Source organism: Morone saxatilis, unplaced genomic scaffold (assembly GCF_004916995.1).
Source record: "Morone saxatilis isolate NCDOM2014 unplaced genomic scaffold, NCSU_SB_2.0 Contig21, whole genome shotgun sequence".
NCBI lineage: Eukaryota > Metazoa > Chordata > Actinopteri > Moronidae > Morone > Morone saxatilis.
Window position 1 is genome coordinate 4,516,840 of NW_023339774.1, and position 20,906 is coordinate 4,537,745.

General features: G+C 39.7%; 1 protein-coding gene across 1 annotated transcript in view; it reads left to right on the forward strand.

Annotated features, from left to right (window-relative positions):
- Positions 1-20,906, forward strand: part of cacna1bb (calcium channel, voltage-dependent, N type, alpha 1B subunit, b) — a 161,422-nt gene that overhangs the window by 119,512 nt on the left and 21,004 nt on the right. Inside the window, exons 29-41 of the mRNA XM_035668513.1 lie at positions 3,803-3,899; positions 7,021-7,181; positions 7,461-7,598; positions 9,855-10,056; positions 10,604-10,768; positions 12,127-12,237; positions 13,957-14,040; positions 15,013-15,015; positions 15,877-15,993; positions 16,729-16,794; positions 18,975-19,066; positions 19,195-19,345; positions 20,041-20,168. Coding sequence (XP_035524406.1) covers positions 3,803-3,899; positions 7,021-7,181; positions 7,461-7,598; positions 9,855-10,056; positions 10,604-10,768; positions 12,127-12,237; positions 13,957-14,040; positions 15,013-15,015; positions 15,877-15,993; positions 16,729-16,794; positions 18,975-19,066; positions 19,195-19,345; positions 20,041-20,168 — 1,515 coding nt within the window. The remainder of the gene's footprint in view (positions 1-3,802; positions 3,900-7,020; positions 7,182-7,460; positions 7,599-9,854; positions 10,057-10,603; positions 10,769-12,126; positions 12,238-13,956; positions 14,041-15,012; positions 15,016-15,876; positions 15,994-16,728; positions 16,795-18,974; positions 19,067-19,194; positions 19,346-20,040; positions 20,169-20,906) is intronic.

Genomic DNA, 20,906 nt, shown 5'->3' on the forward strand with positions numbered 1-20,906 from the left:
ATTTTTGAAACACAGAACGCTCCTCTTGTCAACCAAATAAGCTTTGTCGCATTCCATCCCAAGATCCCTCCTTCCTCTCCTCCCTTTTAGAAAAACCTCTTGATCCAATATTGAGACATCCAGACAAAAAGACAATATTGTGAACTCCACCTCATAGCTTTCAGAAGGTCGACACATAACTGCTGAATAGCATAAAGCATAAAATCACCAATAGCTTTCCACTTGTAAACACAGGTTTCAGTTGTATTACAGCAAAAAAGTCCTTATCTGTCGTTTCACCTTCCTGTAAATCTCCTTTAATCTTGACCAAAGTGGGTTTAATTGGTCAAATCACTGATAGATTATAGCCTGCACCTCCCTGCCCTTCACCTACATCTATCGTCCTTTATGCAGTGGACTTCGATGAAGGATTATGGCTTCTCACCTGATTTCTCTTGCATCTGTCAAGTTGACAAGAGGCCCTGTCTAATAGAAAGTAAGGAAGAAAATGGAGAAATATGCTGATTATGCACCAGTTTCAATAAATAAATAAAAATGAGTGGAAGTTTGTGCTGCAAATAATATTTTTATCATCTTATTCATCATATTACAGATATTCAAGTACAAAAGTACTCAAAGTACAAAGTACCATGAAAATCTAAATAAGAACTTGTTACCATTGGACATGAATATATTTGCACATACATTACTCCAAATTCCCTATCTAATTAAATTCTCTGTAAAACATGAAACCACTTAATAAAGGGAGCCTGATGCATCCTGTTTTGCTGAGGCATTAGCAAATGCAAGTGCTTCCGATTGGACGTCAGATCTGGCATCCCTAAACAGGAAATGCTCCTCGCTCTCAGGAGGGCGCAGCTGAAAGGACATGTGATGATGTCATGATAACTGAGGATGACCCCACATGCCTGGCTGCTGAGCATGTTAAGCAATGAGCGCTGATCTGCGCTGCGTTGATGGGTACCCACCCACACACACACCACACACAAACACACACACACACACATTACATCTTCCTTGCCCACGGCACTTCTGAAAGCTATTGGGAGACTGTTCTTGCCGTCTCAATGTGTTGACGTCCTTGAATAGCGAGGACTGGCATTGACTTTGCAGATTGCATGCCAGGGTAACCAAGTCATCCGAGCATGAGAGCTGCATGCCATTTTGGTAGACGTAGAGTTTTCCATTGAGAAAGGAAAAGGCCCCTGAGCCTAAAATGTATGGAACCATGCTTCTCTCCGTCCTCACCACATGGTATAGACTGTTACATCACATAAAAAAACATATATTTCAGAATTGTTTTTCACCCAGTAATGGGTAAACAACTTCAACAGTTGGTTTTCATGGGTCCCTTGTTTCCCTAAGTACCCTCCGCTGGCCAACCAGATGTTTTTTTTAAATGAGAATCTCTGCAGCACTGACAGACTGATCCGGGGCCCGTCTCAGTGTGTGTCTCTGTGTGTTTGTGGACATTTAAAGCAAAGGAGGCGCGGGGAAGAGTAGATTGGAAAAGGTGTTTGAGAAGCAACTTATAGTATCATAATGCTTTATTTTACAGGTCCCTTAGTTTCTAAATTGTTTCCTCGAAAGGAGCTCATATGTACCTTCATTTCCTAGAAAGGACTTTCTAATTTGGTGCCAATCACAGGGAAATGGACAACGTGTTCAGTTACTCAGACTCATTTGTTATTGAGTGTTCAAGAAACAACCAGGAAATGAGCAGAAAATAGAAAACAGAGCTGCACATCTAAGTGGAGGTTATATTTCCAGGGTATTTTCTGCAAGAAGCTGCAAAACTCTTTCTCAAAAGAGCCATTTGGTAACCTATTATTTAGTGACAAAATTGGTATTTGTGGAATCATATGTTGACTACATTATATTCATTTAACTGTGGACTCTCGACTGGATTTTGTCAGCTGTTGCTGCCTAGAATAAGCTAATGCTAATGTTAACTCAGTGATCCTGTAAAAGGTTTTATCATCTATGCCACATAGATGATATAGATATAATGCATAGACTGAGGCTAAAGCTGCACATCCCAGGAAAAAAGTAAGCATCGCCTCCAGTTAAGGATCCATTCAGAAGATATAAAAATAAAGGAGGAGCATTGTTTGTGTATTAAACGTAACCTGTAACCCCCAACCCCTAACGTTTAGGCTGCAGCTTACGTCAGAGGTTTTGGGTTCCAAAAAAGAAACAACCTTGCAAAGACATGTGAAACTAAATGTCACTGAAAGTGCTGTGACGAGTGCACACAAACACATTGGAAAAAGGCTGTTTGTATTCTGATAATCTTTACCTAATGGCCTGTGACTGAATTTTTATCTTTTACAATTGTTAGCTTTTTACAGCAGGAGTTGTTCTTGTCCCCGGGGAATGAAAACATTGGTTGGTCGGTAAATCTACCTCATACTGGTGTAAGAAGCAGCGGGGCCTCTAGGGGCCACTAACAGAGCTTTTAGACTCTCCTTTATTTCTAGTATGCTTGTGACCCTCTCCACATCTTTCACACTGAAATTATTGCTGCACACACACATAGATTTAGACACACTCTCGCTTTCTGTTTCTCTGGATTTTTTGAAGTCAAGAAGAAACAAACGAGAAACACTTTTTATCCAGAGTGACAGCAACATTGTGTGTGCGTGTGACTGATTAATTAAAAATCCCTCTCCCACTGCCCTTGGCCAATGTCACCCTCTGAGTGAATGATGGCTCAGCTGTATGTTATTAGCATAACAGCTAGTTTTTAAAAATCCTCACACCCACCTCCCACTCTGTGACCAGTTAACAAAACCTGCAGCGTCTGCAATGACTGACAGCAGTGGTTCCTGCAAAGAAGCTGCTTCCTCTACCAGGGGCTGATTCTTTGTGCATTTACTCTAAACAGAATCAGATCTTTGTATGTTATTCTACTGAAACGTGTTAGCATGTTAGCTTGGTGTGGCTGCATATTTAGAGCCTTGTAGCGATACGTTGAGGCAAGAAAAATGTAAAAAACCAAGCATCTCACCTCTCAAATGTAGAGTATGGTTTAGTTTTACTATTGTGTGAATACATTGTATCTTAATGTATCTAGATATTGAAATGAGTTGAAGAAAAAGACAGAGCGAACCAGTAATGGAAGGAAGGAAAGGAAAAGCGATCAAAAGACAAAAGGGGGATTCAGGAAGGAATGGGAAAAAAGAAAAGAATGGAAGGAAAGAAAGGAAAAGGGAGGAAAAGAAAGATGTAAGTAATAAAAAGGCCAGAAAAAAAGAAAGAAAGGGGACAAATGGAAATAAGGCATGAAATAAAAAATGGTGGAAGTAAAAGATGGAAGAAGTGAAATAAATAAAAGGCTGAAGTAAGGAAAGACAAAAAGAAGGGAAAAGGAGACAGAAGGAAAGAAAACAAATGGATGGAATAGATAGGATATATCTATAGGAAATAGACAGAATTACAAAAAGGAGTGAAGAAAAAGAAAGATGGATGATAGAAAGAAATTAAAAAGAGAAAAAAAGAAAAGAGAATGTAATGTGTAAGCAGCAACATCTGAAATGTGTATGATTGTGCAAGACTTAAATGTACTGTGGTTACTGTACAAGTTAATTTTCATCTATTGTAGCATGTTTCTGTAGAATAACATTATGAACTCACATGCATGTACTCTACTAACGGAATATGAACAGGTATTTCTCTGTGTACGCAGTATACCTGATGTACTCCAACCGGCTCTTGTTAGTGGAGCATGGGATGAAAGGGTTGATTATGATTATTAGTTGCACTACATCACCCAAACTAACTGTACTCTCAAACTGCACAGAGGGACGAAAGGCAAGGACATCAACACCATCAAGTCCCTGAGGGTCCTCCGAGTCCTGCGGCCACTCAAGACCATTAAACGGCTGCCCAAGCTGAAGGTACTGTAATCTAATCTGTCACTCAACCAGTCCATTATGATAAAAAATAAATAAATAAATACTGCAGAGCAGCTGGGGACACAGCCGTGTTAGTTACACACACTATCATGGGTCAAATGCATTTACAGTATATCATGGAGGAATTGATATATCTGATTTAAAACAGTCATGTTTTAGATCATATATAAATCTCTTATCTGTAGCTCTAGATGAAAGATTTGAGCTGTTTGACCTTTGGAGCATGCTGGGATGTGGTAGGACAAATTGCAAGAAAGTGACAGAAAATTGCTTCCTTTACTGAAGTAGTTGTGTGCGTGGATGCTTATTGATGGGCTGTTTTTCCCAGAACACACACTCCTCAAACATTAATGCCACAGATACGACTGCTTGATAAAACCATTGAGAAATTGTGTTTTAAGCATCAAACACTCATGTAGGTTTGGAAATATAATAATATAATAATATCTGTACCGTAGTTTGCGTTTATCTTTGTACCAGCTAGCCATTTGCTAATGTGATCGCTAACGACAAACAGCTATCAATGCTAATAAGCTGTGTATTAATTCATACTTTGGCAACAATATGAGTGGAATATTGGGAGCATACACATAGACAATGGAGATGTAGAGTATACTGTAGTAGTTTCCTTTAACATTTATATATTTTCAAACCCTAAACCGGGACACTTAAGTGTACCGCTTGTTCACGCCTGCACACATGTATGCACTTATGCACGCACCACAGCGCAACATTTTTATCAGGATGGGGGACAAGTTCAGCACTTAAAAAACGTACCGAGCACACTTTCAAAATGGTGAATGCAGCATTTTTATTGCTGGGTACTTTACAAAAGAGTAAGCCCTCTGGAGCTCCTTAGAAAAGACTGAATTTGTCTTCGGCATGACAGCTAACCGTTAGCACACTGACAGGTTCTGTCAGAAAGAGCCTATGACGTTTGCCTATGACTCATGGGCTAGCAACAGCCTTGACGACGACACTTGATTGACACATACAGACAAATCAGTGTGGAATTTAGACGCATGGTGCATTGTTTCTGTTTTATTGGGTTAGGTTATAATGAGTGGGGCAGAACATTATAAACGTCAATGTAAGCGCTGAAAACAAGTATAAAATTATAATTAGTTTTTTAATTGTGGTGACAAAACAGAACATTTTAGTGTTTTACAGATATTTGTTGGGACTTGGGACACCCACTTAACACTGGGACAGTCCCGACAAACCGTGGCCTCTGGTCTCCGTAGATAGCCTATAGTTTTTTAAAACTGTGTCACTATTGGAATTCATTTTAACTTAGTCCAAGCGGAGTACAGCTCTGTGAAGGAGCAACTTTGCAGAGTGAAAAGATAGTGTTGTAATCTTCTTAATCACTATGTGAAACACTGGTGGCTTTGTGCCATTCAGCAGTAAACCACATTCAGCTTGTGACCATTGTTCCTCTTTGACAGTGTAGTTTACTTTTGTTTGGTGGATGCAATTTGTGTAACTGTTCTTGATATTTTAAGTAATTTTGGATTTTTTTAACCTGCAATTTTGACTTGAATGATAACTGCACCTGCAGTTTTGCAATCATTTGGCCTATTTGGATCACAGTTAGCTGTCACATCACACAACTATACTCAGTTAATGCACATTAATTACTGTACTTACAAATAAATTTAAGCCTAGAGTGCTTCTATAGTACAGTTGCCTACTTGAACTGTGCACAAAAGAGACACATGAAGAGGTGTCCTGATAGCTCACCTGGTAGCCCCCCCCCCTTCCTGTCACTCTTCAGCTATCGATTAAAGGCTAATTTTAGATTCTTTTTTTTTTTTTTTTAAAGAGACACCTGAAATAATGTGAAAAGGCAAATAAACTTCACCATACAGTAGGTGGTCTACATGTTTCCATTCAGTGCATTTACAGACCACAACTCTTATACACCTTCCATATCTGAATGTATTAATGGTGAGCCAGTCATATCAGCAGAACTAAAGATGGTATAATGTGTCAAGCAACCATGTTTTAAATTATTGTGGTTGCTAATAGAGAAAATAGACACTCGCAGTAAAAATCCTTTTTGATGCAACCACTGGGGGCATTTTGAAATTGGCTTTACAATGAAGAATCTGGAAAGCGTGTAGAGTGAAGAATCTGTATTAATGGATTGTGAACCTTACCAAGGCAAGACTCAACTGTTTCCTCTGATGCAGAAATGACAGCTTCCCTCTGGTGCGTGAAGGCAGCTGATCATCCAAAAGTAATGGATCTGACAAAAGATGAAAGATGTGATTGGAGTAATAGAAGTAAGATGATTGAGACAAATCAGAGCTGGCAGACAGACGCTCATCCACAACTCGTCTTAGATACTTGGACAGAGTGGTTTGACGGACAGGCTGGTAGAAGAGGAGAGAAATATGCTCCGTCCTCGCTCTGAAGACAAAAGCCTTGATGGCGATCATTCATGCAGCAGCATATTCATTGGTTAGATTGCATACATGTCAGGATAGATAGAAAAACACTTCATTTCATAGAGCACAGCACAAGCTGACAGAAGAAAATAGCTGAGAGTGATAGGCAGGGAGACACAAAGACAGACTTCATGCCAAGGTGTGTGCCTCTGTGGTTACGGATTTAGGGAAGTTAATGCAACTAAAACCACTTCAGTTAAGTATCGGGAAAGATCATTGTCATAAGGAAGGTTGAATTCAGACACGCTCATTCAATTATCCCCCCCTAAATCCCACACTTTGAAGTGTAGTTGCAGATTGCAGTAATCACCTTCCCCTTCCAAGTATGCAAGAGAAACTTGCATGCAAAAAACAAGAACGGCCCCATCTAGAGGAGGTTTTTGGTTTGTCCGGCCTGGTCTACTCTAGAAACATGGTGGTTCAACATGGTGGATGGAAGGCGACCCACAGCGTCTGTAGATAACAACTGCTCATTGTATGAAACAAAAACACAGTGATTTTTATTTTTAGGTGATTATTCACTAATGAAATCATACCTATGAATATTATATTCCATTTCTGCCAATAGACCTACCTAAATATTACACGCTGTACTATACTCACATTTATTTATCTGTGTGTTTGTGTGTGTGTGTGTAAATATTTTCCAGGCGGTGTTCGACTGTGTTGTAAACTCCCTGAAGAACGTTCTTAACATCCTCATCGTCTACATGCTCTTCATGTTCATCTTCGCTGTTATTGCTGTGCAGCTCTTTAAGGGCAAATTCTTCTACTGCACTGACGAGTCCAAGGGTTTGGAGAAAGACTGCAGGTACATGGTCCAAACTTGCCCTTCTTCATGCCTGAATGTCTACTTAATGAAAATATACTGTATCTCCAAAATGTCTGAAATCATCCATTAGATAACTGCCTTTTTTTAAATTGAGACTCTAGTTTTATACCTGGTGGCTGCTATTTGGTAACATATGATTTTTATACTGAAATTCTCTGTCCTTTGCTATCTTCTATATAGATCTGGTTTTGTCTGTTTCTACTCTTTTGATTACATCTCTTTTAACCTGATTCTGCCTCTCCTCCTGTTCTCTCTCAGGGGTCAGTTTCTGGTCTACGACAGGGATGACGTGACAGCTCAGCCCAGAGAGTGGAAGAAGTACGAGTTCCACTACGATAACGTCCTCTGGGCCTTCCTAACGCTCTTCACTGTCTCCACCGGAGAGGGCTGGCCTATGTAAGTCAGAAAAAGCTCTGTATCACTTCATTTGTGTTGCACCTTTCATACATAAAATGCCACTTTAAGTCATCTGTATAACAGTTGTTTAAAAGCTGAATATGAAACAGGTGAATCAGAATGATACAGGGATTGAATTGGTTCAAAAAGAAAAGCTTGAGTATTTGAAGCATTGTTAAATTATTAATTCTTTTTCATGTTAGAATTCCCTTGAGTGACTTGACCCGAAATGCACTCAGCACACCTGGAGGCCGACAGTGCAGCGCAGATTAAACCCCCCAACTGATTTCTCCCAGGCTTAATTGCTGCGCCTTCTCTAAAGATGCAATCAAGGCTCATGGCATGGCTTCAGTCTACCATTCTGTGTCTGAGCTAAAGTAACATTTATCATCATCATCATCATCATCATCATCATCATCTGTGTCAAGGACTGTTGATGGCTGTTGCCTTATTTCATTCATTGCACTTACCTGAAGATGAAAAGTAAATTGTTAAACTGACTGAGCTTGTCATGATCATCTAAAATCACACACTCCTAAACAAGTAGTGACAGCACAATGACACCATAACTGCAAGACACAACTCGCACAAGAGCTGCACATTTAAATATGCAGTATTTCTGTCTTTATGATTTGGGATATCTATGATCCTCTGTTGTTTCTGACCACCCTTAGTGACAAAAGTTACAACTCTAATTGAATACTACATGTTATTTAGTCAACTATCTAAAACTTACACTTAAAATACTGAGATACTCAACTAAGAGAAAGAAGAAAATAATTAACCGCTTCTAACACACATCCACTGAGAATTTAGGATTATAGATTCCCTCCAATCTCACCCTGTGTCCACCTTAATACCGCATTCACATCATATGGGATGGATGGTAGAGATGGCTTGCAAGCATCATCCGGAAACTCATGACAGCTGTGTGCAGAGTTGGTCGTGTGAAGGTTAAAAAAAAAACTGTGCATTGGCAATATGTCTACTAAATTTTGGTTTCATTACCTGGAAGAACCTCAAGGCTACATTAGCTGCAATTAACACAACACACCCAGTCGGCACTCAAGTTGCATTGTGGGTAATGTTGGCGCCAGGTTTTGACAAGAAAGAAGAATATGTGGAAATAGAAAGGTGATATCGAACAGCAGTTTCCTGTTTAAAAGTCATATGTTTTGGTGACCTTCGCCGTCTTCAGACTGCCACTCCATAAAAAAGTCTCACTACTTCCTCCTTTTACACAATTACTACGGCTGCTAGATGGCTTTCTCACTTGAAACAACATGTTGTTTTGGGGCACTTGCTGAAACGACTGATGCTGTCGTTCTTCTTGGGAAGAAGGTTTCTCGTTATCATCCTTATTTGTAGAGCACTTTTCAAAAGTTACAAAGTGCTTCGTATATAGCAAGACATTGTACACCAATTATGGAAAGCGTACATATGGTGCTCAACAAGTCTGCCAGAGAGCCATCAAGAACTTTTTCTGATTTCACAGCAGGAGAGTTGTGAGACCTTATTAACTTACTGGAGACACCTGTAATAATCTGAGTCTATAAGAATAGACTGGGCCCACAACCTCAGCCCTATATACTCGCGCAAGGCTCCTGACTGTGACTCATTCATTCGCTCAAAAATCCTCAGATCCTCTGATTTTTTAGAAACCTCTAGAGGTGGTTTGATTGGCTATTTTTGGAAAGGTTCCCTGGATATTTGAAGACGGATTGATTTCATTGTTATTTCATCAAGTTTGCTTGACTCCACATAAAGGTAGAGGTGAGCTCATGTGGTGCATCTCTTCAGGTATAATTCATCTCAGAGAGAGATAGATTTCTGCTGTAATGGGAAGAGCCTAGTTTACTCTGTATCAGTGAATCATTAGATTACCAAAAGAAAATTATTATTTTGATAATTACTTTTGACAAATAGCTGTTATATTATAGTAAATTGAATATTTGGGGTTTTTTGATTGCTGGTTGGACAAAACAAGCTATTTAAAGATTCTGGTCTAAGATATTGTGATCTGCATTTTTCTGTGTTGTCTAATGTTTTATAGACCAGACAATGAATCAATTAATCACAAAAATAATCAAGATATTTGTTAGATTTATGGAAATTTGTTAAAGTAGGAAAAGGAATTCACTGAATCTCTATCTTATCTCTCTATATCTATTTTACGAGGTATGACTCAGCACTTCACACTGATGTCTACGTGGTTGATTGAATTTCTTGTCAGTTCATCTTTTCCTTCTTTATCAGGGTCCTGAAGCACTCTGTGGATGCCACGTATGAGGACCAGGGCCCCAACCCAGGCTTCCGCATGGAGACATCCATCTTTTATGTGGTCTACTTTGTGGTGTTCCCCTTCTTCTTTGTCAACATATTCGTGGCTTTGATCATCATCACCTTCCAGGAGCAGGGAGACAAGGCCATGTCAGAGTGCAGCCTGGAGAAGAATGAGGTGAGAGGTGGAAAGTGAAGCAACTTTCTTGGCGTTTCTCCTGGAAAACAATGACCCCCCCCTACATGCAACAAGAACACAAGCTGATTTTCTACAGAAGCTCTAGTTTCTCAAAATATCTCTTGCATCACAAATGTTTTCTTCATTAGAAATCAGAGAACATGCGGATACACTTCTAAACATCATTCCAGGCAAATTAGCTCTAACGTGACTTACAATTCCCTCAAACAGAACAAAGTAATAAAAAAGAAAGCAGTGAGATTTATCTACTCTGCTCTCTTTATATTCACTTCACACGACTTTGTTAAAATCATGCTGTTTTTTGTCTGTCAGTATTGGCTAGCGATCAGAGAGCTTCAATTTGTAGTCTCGTCTTTTAATATTACTAAAGGCTTAGAAGATCCTCTTGTGGCGTGCCGGCGGTCTTTCATGTTTTTAAATGTGATTTTCCAGCACTTTTCTCTTCTATGATGAAAGGTGTGTGAAGTTCCTTTATCAGAGAGGTTTCGAACACAATCTGTTTTTGTTTTGTCTTTTCATCAAATAGAGGGCTTGTATTGACTTTGCCATCAACGCCAAGCCACTGACAAGATACATGCCAGAGAACAAGCAGTCCTTCCAGTACAAGATGTGGAAATTTGTGGTGTCGCCTCCATTCGAGTACGCCATCATGACTTTAATTGCCCTCAACACTGTCGTGCTGATGATGAAGGTCAGTGATTCCTCCTGCTAACGAGGCAAAGAGCCAATCCCTCTCAGATGCCTCTCAGCCCAAAAAAAAAGTTGTGTATTGGCTCAGTGAAACTTACAGTTCCCAGCATGATCCAGCACACTGTTGAAAAGATTGTAGAAGCTGATTCCATAAATGTACACCGTTTCATCTGTAGTTCTTAGGGCAGAGATACAATTACAGCAACAACACTGGTCTGGCCTTGAGACATGGTTAACAATTAAAAATCAGACACCACCATCAGCACACCCCCGTGACACTTCTGCCAAACTGTGCTCGCTGCTATCAGAGCGAAGTGCTCGTGTCTTGGCAGTTCCTTTACTCATCTACTCAGAAGAGAAAATCTCTGAGGGAATGAAACAGCCTGTTTGGGTAATGCAGGCTGGTGCCAGAGAGGAGCTGTGTTCGCCTGCTGGCCGTGGTTGAATTTACATAACCAGACAGTATTTCTAATGTATTTTTCTCTGTCAGACTCTGACCATAAAGTCTGAAAACGTATTTGAAGAAACAGTTTAAAATGCTGTTCAGATATACTATCTATGCTAGATATATGCTTTAATGTTTTTAATTGGTTATGAAACAGTCTCAATTTAATACTGATGCCTCTATGTGAGCTACGTAAAAAAAACAAGACCATCTGTGAGAAGATGGTGGCTATTTATATATAGTTCGCAATGCCTGCCACTGGGTAGAATACAGTCGGATTCCCCTTGGAATCAATGAAACAAGGCGGTAGAAACGGCTTTTGTTCACAGGGGGCGCAAAAATCAACACAAAATAAAAGTTCCTTGTAGGTGCCTTAATTCTGATTTTACATGGTTCATATCAGGTTCAAATACAACTTACACACTTTAGCAGCCATGTTCAGTGTTTCCAGTAGCCAGACATCCAGTACTCTCATTTGTTTCCCACACTGCAAATGTGATTGGGCTTTAACACACTACTACTATGAACTTTTTAATTATGAATAAATAAATTAAAGCTAACTTACAATGACAGCAACTAACACAATCACATAGAGACACAGACCATTTCAGTTCAATCACCTGCCATTATCGCAGTGGAGAGACACAGCACCAACTGATACTTGAGATGATTAAAATATGTGTATGCAGTTGGGATTGACAAATGCATCTATATATTTTAAATATATCACTGGAGCGCGTCTGAGCAATCAGATATAATTGCAGGCCTTCTTGGTTGCATTTACACTTGTAGTTTTCAGTATCATAAAGCTATCTAATCTGCCCAAGACAGAAAGTGGATTAATGGGGTAAAGGATTTACACATTTACTGTGCTTCTTCTCTCAAATCTCTTACCAAATGTATTCTGTCCCCAGTTCTATGGAGCTCCAGACCTTTACGAGGCCATGCTGAAATACTTAAACATCGTCTTCACAGCCCTCTTCACACTGGAGTGCATCCTCAAGATTATTGCCTTTGGTCCACTGGTGAGCTGTCAAGACCATATGCTGCACTGTACTCTGCAAACACCAGACAATTATTCTTTGTTGTATTGTGTTTCTGTTTACACGCATGAGGGAAAAGCTCTCTTTGGATATGCAAATTGCTAGAAAGATCACAGAAGGGTGACTTCTGTACTTGTGGTACTCAGTTAATTAAGTTCTGTCCTTGTGAATGTTAAAACAACAATTTTCTACAAGATTTGTCTTTAGCGTAAGCATTTAGAGACTAACGGGGTATTTCTAATGAAGAAACTGACACACAAACACAGAAGGATGTTTGAACAATTTTGATGAACGATTTTGTTTGTACAAAAGTACATAAAAGATTTAGCGGAGGATGTATGACGTGTCACAAAGCAGTAAAAGTAAAAAAGTGTAAAGTCTCAAATCCAGGAATGAGGAGGATGAACTAGGGACAAAAAGAAGGGATGAATGGACGAGTGCTCAAAAAGAATAAATCTCCCCCAACATGGGGCCGTCTAGCCTGCAGCAAGGCATTTCATCTCTGGCTCCGTTCCATTTACGAGGCCCATTTATTAAATGGCTTTTCTCACACACCACTTGCCTCCACCTGTTCAGCTGTTAAGCCCAGACGGATGGGCTCACATCTGCTGGTATAAACACTCGGCTGCTGCATCTCTTCAGACTGCAGCTGGAGGGCCTGGCAGCGGCCTCTGGCCTAAGGAGCTGGATGATTGACCAGTCTGAGGGGGATCCAGGCTGCAGGCAGTAGCTCAGCAGTTTATGCAGGAGAGTGTGTCAGCATTTGTGTGTGTTTTATATGCACATATAGATTTATGCTCCCACAGGGCTGTGTAGACTTTTGTGTGGTTAGGTACATAAGTGTATTTGTGGGATTTTTCTATCAGTGGGAGTAGTTTTTGTACATCCTTGCAACATTTGTATATCCACATGCTGTATCTGTAAATCTAACCAAATACAGTAGGCTACTTGGATAGTTACTGTATTAGAATTTGCAGAAATGCGTCATGTTAAACCTGCATATGTTATGTTATTATTATTAGGGTTAGGGTTAAGAGAGTTAATCGAAAATGCATTTTATTGACTCTCTATCTCTAAATCTATATAATGTGTATGAAAAGGCTGAAATAGGTTAATTGAAAATAAAGGGTTATGAACTATTTGTAACATTTTTGTAAATGTTAATTAAAATATGAAAGGGAAGAAAGGCTTCAGAAGTGGTGGGGTTGAAGAGCTGCAACAATTAGTCAATAAATTGGTTAGTCAGGGTGCCCAGATAGCTCACCTGGTAGAACTAGCTCCCCATGTACCTTGCTGTAGCAGCCATGGGTTCAAATCTGACCTGTGGCCTTTTGCTGCATGTCATTCCCTCTCTCTCTGACCCCCTTCCTGACACTCCTCAGCTGTCACTATCAAATAAAGAGAAAAAAAAGATTAGTAAATTTAATTAATATTGATAATTGATTCATTCCTGAGGTTTTTTTTTGTGCCAAAAATGATTTCACTGTAAACTGAATATCTTTGGAACAAGACATCTGAAAATGTCACATTAGAGGAAATATTGAGCATTGTTCACTGTTTACTTACATTTTATTGACCTAACATTTAATCGATTCATCGAGAAAATAATCTAAAACAGGTATCCCATTATGTTTCATAATTAAAAATACACCCAGAATTGTATTAAAGAAGCTGAACATTAATGTTGTCTTTGTCTTTTAGAACTACCTGAAAGCTGCCTGGAATGTGTTTGACTTTGTGACTGTGCTTGGAAGCATCACAGACATCTTGGTCACAGAGATAAAGGTAAGAGTTGCTGCTCTTAGTGCCGCCACACCAGCGTCTACATTAGTTTCAGGATTCAGTGCATGCCGACAGCAGCTGCAGCAGCTGCATCGTGGAAGGGCAGCATGCCACGATACAGGAAGTAGATGTAGTAGTCTGTGATAAACGGAAAGTAGAAGGTGATAAGTAGTAATTATGCAATAGTTTACTCATGCAGGGAATATAATTGACATTATGTAATGATTATTTGCATTATCTTTTTGTCTCTCCCCAATGTTTTTGATTGATGAATTGTTTAGTCTATAAAGTCAGACAATAGTGAATAATGCCCATCACAAGTTGACAAAGCCAAAGCTTTTAACAGCTTAAAATCCACCAATATTTAATTTACAACAATCTAACAACAAAATAAATCAGCAAATCCTCACGATTATATGTATGTGTATGTTGCATTTGACTAATTGTTTAAGCACAAATTTACATGTAATTGTTCATTAGAGATGGGCCTTTTTCACTTTTTTTTTAAAACATTACCAGTCTGAACAAACCACTTCAGGTTCAAAATCATGAATGTATTCATGCTTTCCTACGGTCTCACAGTCTCAGTCCTCTAATCAAATGCTCAGCCAAGAAAACTGCGAGCAGGAAAAATGAAATCATGAAAATCGATACATAAAATAAAGGTCACCATGGGACGACAGGAAGAGCGATACTGCTGCTTGGAGCATGTCGTTTTTGTTGAATTACAACAGATAAAGAATGGACAAAAGCATTTGATTGTGGAGATAGCGGACTGAGCCGGAGCACTGGTGCTTTCTGTGTGTCGGTCTCTCTCTTCGTGTGACTTTGTTTTCATGTGATCATTAGTCTTCTTTTCTGTCTCTCCTCTTCTCGCTCCCCTTTTCTTCTCTTTCGCTGTTTCCATCTTCTGCTGTGTCTCTCCTGGCGCCTGTGCCCTCACTCTGCCCCTTCTGTCACATCTGACACCTCTAGACGGTAAGTGGCTTTTCTTGTTGGCCGCTGATTTTGTCAATTCCCCTGTCAGTGTGTGTTGTTTTCTCCCACAGTCTTAGTTTAAAGTGTCTACCTACTGAATCCTCAATGTGACATGAAAAAAAAGAAAAGGACCTATTAAGCTGTTAGACATGTGTGCTTTAATAGCAACACAATCATCTACAGAAATGTAAGTTGCATAAGATCTGACGTTAAAAATGTACACTGCAAAAAAATGTTCAAGTCATGTAGTCTTATTATAAGTAATAATGATAATGATAAAAAGACAAGATCAATGCAACTAGTCTAAAAATGACTTGATTCTAGAAATCGGTTGGTTTATAATGCATGATTTCACCCCCCTGGCATGTTTTGTCCTTATTAAACAAAAAGTACAGTAAGAGTCTAAATTTTGTTTTTTTTTCTTGCAGAACTAGTGTAAGAACTTTAAATACACATTTTACAGGAAAGGGAACAAAAACACAGATTTTAATACTAATGATCCATCACTTTGTCTATGCTGCTTGGATTTAGGGACCCAAGGAGAATCAAATGGTTTTGACTTGCCTGTAACTTAAACAGTGGCCACTGTGTAATTAACAGTAACACAAGTAGATAGAAGTCATAAATAGTTAGAGACCTGTCTCAGTTCTGTCACTTCCTCAGCAATGTCCCCATAAAGATAGCTAACATCAGCCACCACAAGCTACTGGCTGCTGTAGCAGCTGTTGCAGAGTGTAAAAACTTACTTTTTATTTGTAAAATTAAGAATGTGTCAGTTTTTCTTTCAATAGTTACACTATATGTGGCTTTAAATCCTTTTATTCTGGGTATGTAATAATGCGTCTCTGTTATCTCTCCTAGGACAAGATGATCAACCTGAGTTTCCTGAGGCTGTTCAGGGCGGCTCGTCTCATTAAGCTGCTGCGGCAGGGCTACACCATCCGCATCCTGCTGTGGACTTTTGTTCAGTCCTTCAAGGTGAGTAAACACACAGACTAAACAGTATGTGCCTCTGGACACAGGTAAACTTAATTTATGTAGAATGTTTCAAAGCAAAAAGGTAATTTACATGAAGGGACGAAAGACATTCAGTCATGAAAGTGACTGAGAACAGCAGATTTATTCAATAGAGATCTTTTTCAATTTGATTGATAAAAAGGATATCATATAAAATACAGACAGTATATGGAATACAGGGCTCAGAAGTGGGCAGAGGCGTGCTGCAGACTTCTGGTAAAATCGAACTAAATAGCTCTCAGCAGACAGGAGTTCGGATTTTCACACAGTGCCGGTTTGCTTTCTAAATCCCTTAGGACAAGTTGAGTTAAATGCGGAGCGCCGGGCTGCAGCCGAGGGAATTTATAGCAGGTTTAATGTCAGTGGTGAGAGCTTTTAAGCCCAATGAAAATGGACAGTATCTGCAGAGTGTTAAAAGGTGGCTATTTAATTACAACAAATGTTCGCCTCTTCTTCGCAGCGATATAAATAGCTGGTTAAAAGAATCAACCCCGCAGGTCAGGTTGACTGGTCGAGTTCTTAAATAAGACTGTAAAATCTTACACGGGTGCTAGGTCTCTGTGGAGAATCAGATTTGTGAGTGTGTGTATGCAGAGAAAGAGGAAGAGATTTTATAGTATATGTGTGGGAATTTGCTGTACCATGTATCTGTCTGCGCTTTGAGTGACTTTAACCTGTATTTATGTTTGTTTTCAGGCTCTGCCGTATGTCTGTCTGCTCATTGCCATGCTGTTCTTTATCTATGCCATCATTGGAATGCAGGTGAGTTGTGACACGACAAGCTGGACTAAAGCAAGTCACAGTGTAATGATTCAGTGATAGATGATAGAAAGTGAGGATTCCTCATTAACCCAAATCCTTACACACCCATGGTTCCCCTCTACAAGTGTCTTGACCTATTTTGGCTAATTAAACCTCCTCTCGGTCCTGTGTGGTTGACATCATCCTGATCCTTCCGTTAGTTTTATTACATGTGTTACTGTGAGACAACTTACATTATTTTAAATAGAACTTTGAGTTTAGTGACCTGAGCATTGGTCAAATCAGCCAGAATAAGAACCGACGTGCACAATAATTATAATATTACAATAAAATCTTAATGTAGAATGCTACAAAACAATTTGGGTAATGTGTTTATGTGTGGTTAAACTACCAGTTAATGTATCTGTTAATGAACTGAATGTAGGCTTAGCGCTGATTTGTAAAAGGTGATTTAATTGTGGCTAACCAGTGAGAAGCAGCTTTCCGGTGGCCATGGTATAAACTTTGATACCATCCCCCAGGAATAGTTTGACATTTTGGAAGAATTGCTTATTTACTTTATTGCCAATTGTTAGAAAATTGATACCACTCTCATATCAGTCTGTTAAATGTGAAGTTTCAACCAGGAGATGATTAGCTTAGCTTAGCATGAAGACTGGGAGAAGTGGTAAACAGCTAGCCTGGCTCTATCCAAAAGTAATCTGCCTACCAGAACCTCTAAAGCTCACTAATGGAGATGTTATATAGTGTTTGTTTAATCCTTTTAATAAAGTTTAATATTGATTGTGGTTTTACGGGGACTTCCTTGCCCACGAGCAGTGCCAGCTAACCAGAGCTTTAGCGGTGCTGCTAGGTGGTTTTACCTTTAGACAGAGTCAGGCTAGTCAGCAAGTACATTTAGCTAACTAGCCAGCTTTGCTAACTGTCTCTATACTCTTTTTGTTTGTTTGTTTACTCCTCTTTCTGATATAATGGTTGGGACACTGTCACTCAGAGATTGTCCTCACAGTGATCACATGTCCTCTTACAGTGGGCAACATATTGCACCTGCCTTTCATCAGGCTGACAGTGTACAGACGGGATCAAATAACAGCAGTGTACACAAACCAACACCCTTTCTCCTCTAGAGACAGATACACATTACATCTGTAAAATATCAACACAGCAGCCCTGCAATAAAGTTATGTTCAAATCTTTTGGGATTTTGCATTTATTGTGAGATCTTTTGCACTGCAGTGCAATACCATAAACATCTCCCCCCATAGAGCTGAACTGACACATCTCAGACACAATCTCAGTTCAGTTTTTATGATAATACATTTCACAAACCATGTATGTATTGCATGGCCACAGCCTTGGATTGCATAAGTGGATTTTTTAGAGGTAGCTGATATAAAAGTTCTCTACTTTCTGTACAACAACAGTTCAGGATGCTACATACATATTTGACATGGTTTCCTGGGCCCAGTATCCAGTAGCTATAAGCCAGCAGAGTGGACATGCTAAGGGCCATATAAATATTTTAAAAGTGACCCCTGGGTAGTTTTACAGCATTCACAGTGGGACATCACAAGTTGTGGAAGTTATTCACTCTCAGTCTCTCTCTCCATTCAGTTTCAAATCAATGAAGATGCATTGCCATGTTGACGAAGCATATACATAAACAGAATGACAGTAATACACAAAAAATAACACAAAATACATAGTACATAATAAAACTAATTACAGATAACAGATATATATTTTATTGTAATTTAAGTACAGTGCTGACAAAAGCAGTTTGTACAGGGGCTACCATAGGCATAACAAATTTTAAAAACTGGTAAGCATAACATACTGTATTAGTACATTGTACTACTAATGAATAAAGAAAAAATTCAAAAGTATATATGATAAAATGCAAAATTATATTTGAGTAATGAGTATTGAAAAACATACTCGTTTTTGTGCACACGTGTATGCTCATCCACTCGCATGTTATCGTCAGCCTGATGTGAATGTTTTTTTTCTTACTTTGGATACCTTCCTGCTGAACAATAGTACGCCTGTAGAGTAGAGTTTTGTACCCATAACACAACGGCCCGAACCTAAAATCAGATCTGTTTCGGGAGCTTGGGGCTACAGCTTTAAATGTTGGGTTTTGCATTCAATAAACACCAGCTGCTCTCCTGCTGCCTCAGGTGTTTGGAAACATCGAGCTGATTGAGGAGACGGCAATAAATCACCACAACAACTTCCAGACCTTTTTCCAGGCCCTGACCCTCCTCTTCAGGTAATCCTGCTTCCATATTCTAAAAATGGCTCCTGACAGCGCTGCTCCTGCCACTGATGAGCAGTGTTTACGTTCACTTTGTGTATGTGTGTGTAAATCACTTTCACTGTGATTTGTGTGCATTTCAGGAGTGCGACAGGCGAGGCGTGGCATGAGATCATGTTAGCGTGTCTCAGTAACCGGCCGTGTGATAAGCTCTCAGGAACTGTAGGGAAGGAGTGTGGAAGTGACTTCGCCTACTTCTACTTTGTCTCCTTCATCTTCCTCTGCTCCTTCCTGGTCAGTATGAAGGAAAACAGAGGATCTGGACCCATTGTGTGTGTTGACAGAAATTATACTGATGTTATGGGGTTTTGCATGTGCTAGGCAATAAACTACTAGTTGGGACTTCGGTGAATTTCATCAAACCTTGATCATTGTAACTAATGCTCATCATTTTTGGGATTATAAAATACCCAGATTTCTTAAAAAGTGCAGATTGGTTTAAACTTAGTTTCACCCAGATTTTATGCCTGCATGAACCCAAAAGTTGTCATGTTCCCTGCTGTGAGGAAACTGTTTGAAATTTATAGCAAACAGCGTCTTCTTGCAGTGAGCACAGCTCAGAAAATGCAGACAGTTACAGACAGCGAGGAAAAATGGGAAGGAAATGCAAATGGGCTGCTGGTTACACGACAGAATCCCTTCAAGTAACTGTAAACAGTCAGGGTATTTCTAGGTTTTCACCTACAATTTTGTAATATGGATTTTTTAATACACTTTTCACACATTTTTTAATAATCAAAACAAAATTAAAGAAAAACAAGAAGCCCTAATTGTTGCTAACAATGGCAAAGGGTTGTAAGCGGGCTCAATGTAGGAAATGAACATGAACATACAGTTTGCAGTTTTGGGGCTAAAAACATGTAAAATCACATCAAGATGGTCCTTTAAGTCGAAATACTTCTTATACTTATACTGTTTTCATTTACTAGATGCTGAACCTATTTGTCGCAGTCATCATGGACAACTTTGAGTATCTGACCAGGGATGCCTCCATCCTGGGGCCACATCACCTCGATGAATTCATCCGCGTGTGGGCAGAGTACGACCCCGCTGCCTGGTGAGTGCTTCCGCTGTACAGCTGCAGTGCAGTCCCCAGATAGCCAGTGTTAAAGAGGAGCGGGGTAGTTGTTGTAAGAGAGGTTGGGTAGGAAACGGGAAACTCTACGAACGGCTTCTGAGTTCCAGCAGGATGACTTTGTGACGTGGAACTGGAAAAATCCCATCTATGCAGCGGCGGGTGAATGACATTAAGCCTGAGCCCAGAGTTGACTGAGGCTGGCGACGAGCCCCCTGTCGGCCGGACTGATGCATGTAAATCCAGCGTTCCGCTTGGCGTCCACTCAGCCCTCTTTGCAGCTCTAAGCCGGCGGGCTCCAAAGCTCCTCAGTTTGTCACTGTGGTGTGAAGAGAAACTATTTCTACCCATCCAACAGGGGGAATACAGGTTTATGTCAGCGGCCTCCCTGCCCCTTACAACGACACTGTTTAACTTCACTAAAGCACAATACAAGTTCTGAGTGAGACAGTGTGAGGCGTAATCTGTCTCAGATTATGTAAGGCTCATTAAGTTTTAAAGAAGGCTTCACAGGAGCCTTGTCAGTGAGTCAGGACTCCAGGAGAGGTGTGAGATGTGAAATATGAAATTGCCATCTCCTGACAGACATTACGGGGGAGGAAATATTATTTATTCCTTTGAATATAAATTAGCTGCTCTCGGAGTGCCTACAGTAACATTCAGCATATTTAACTGCTTTAACTCGTTTTTATGTCAGGCTGCAGCGTACAGTGTATTTAA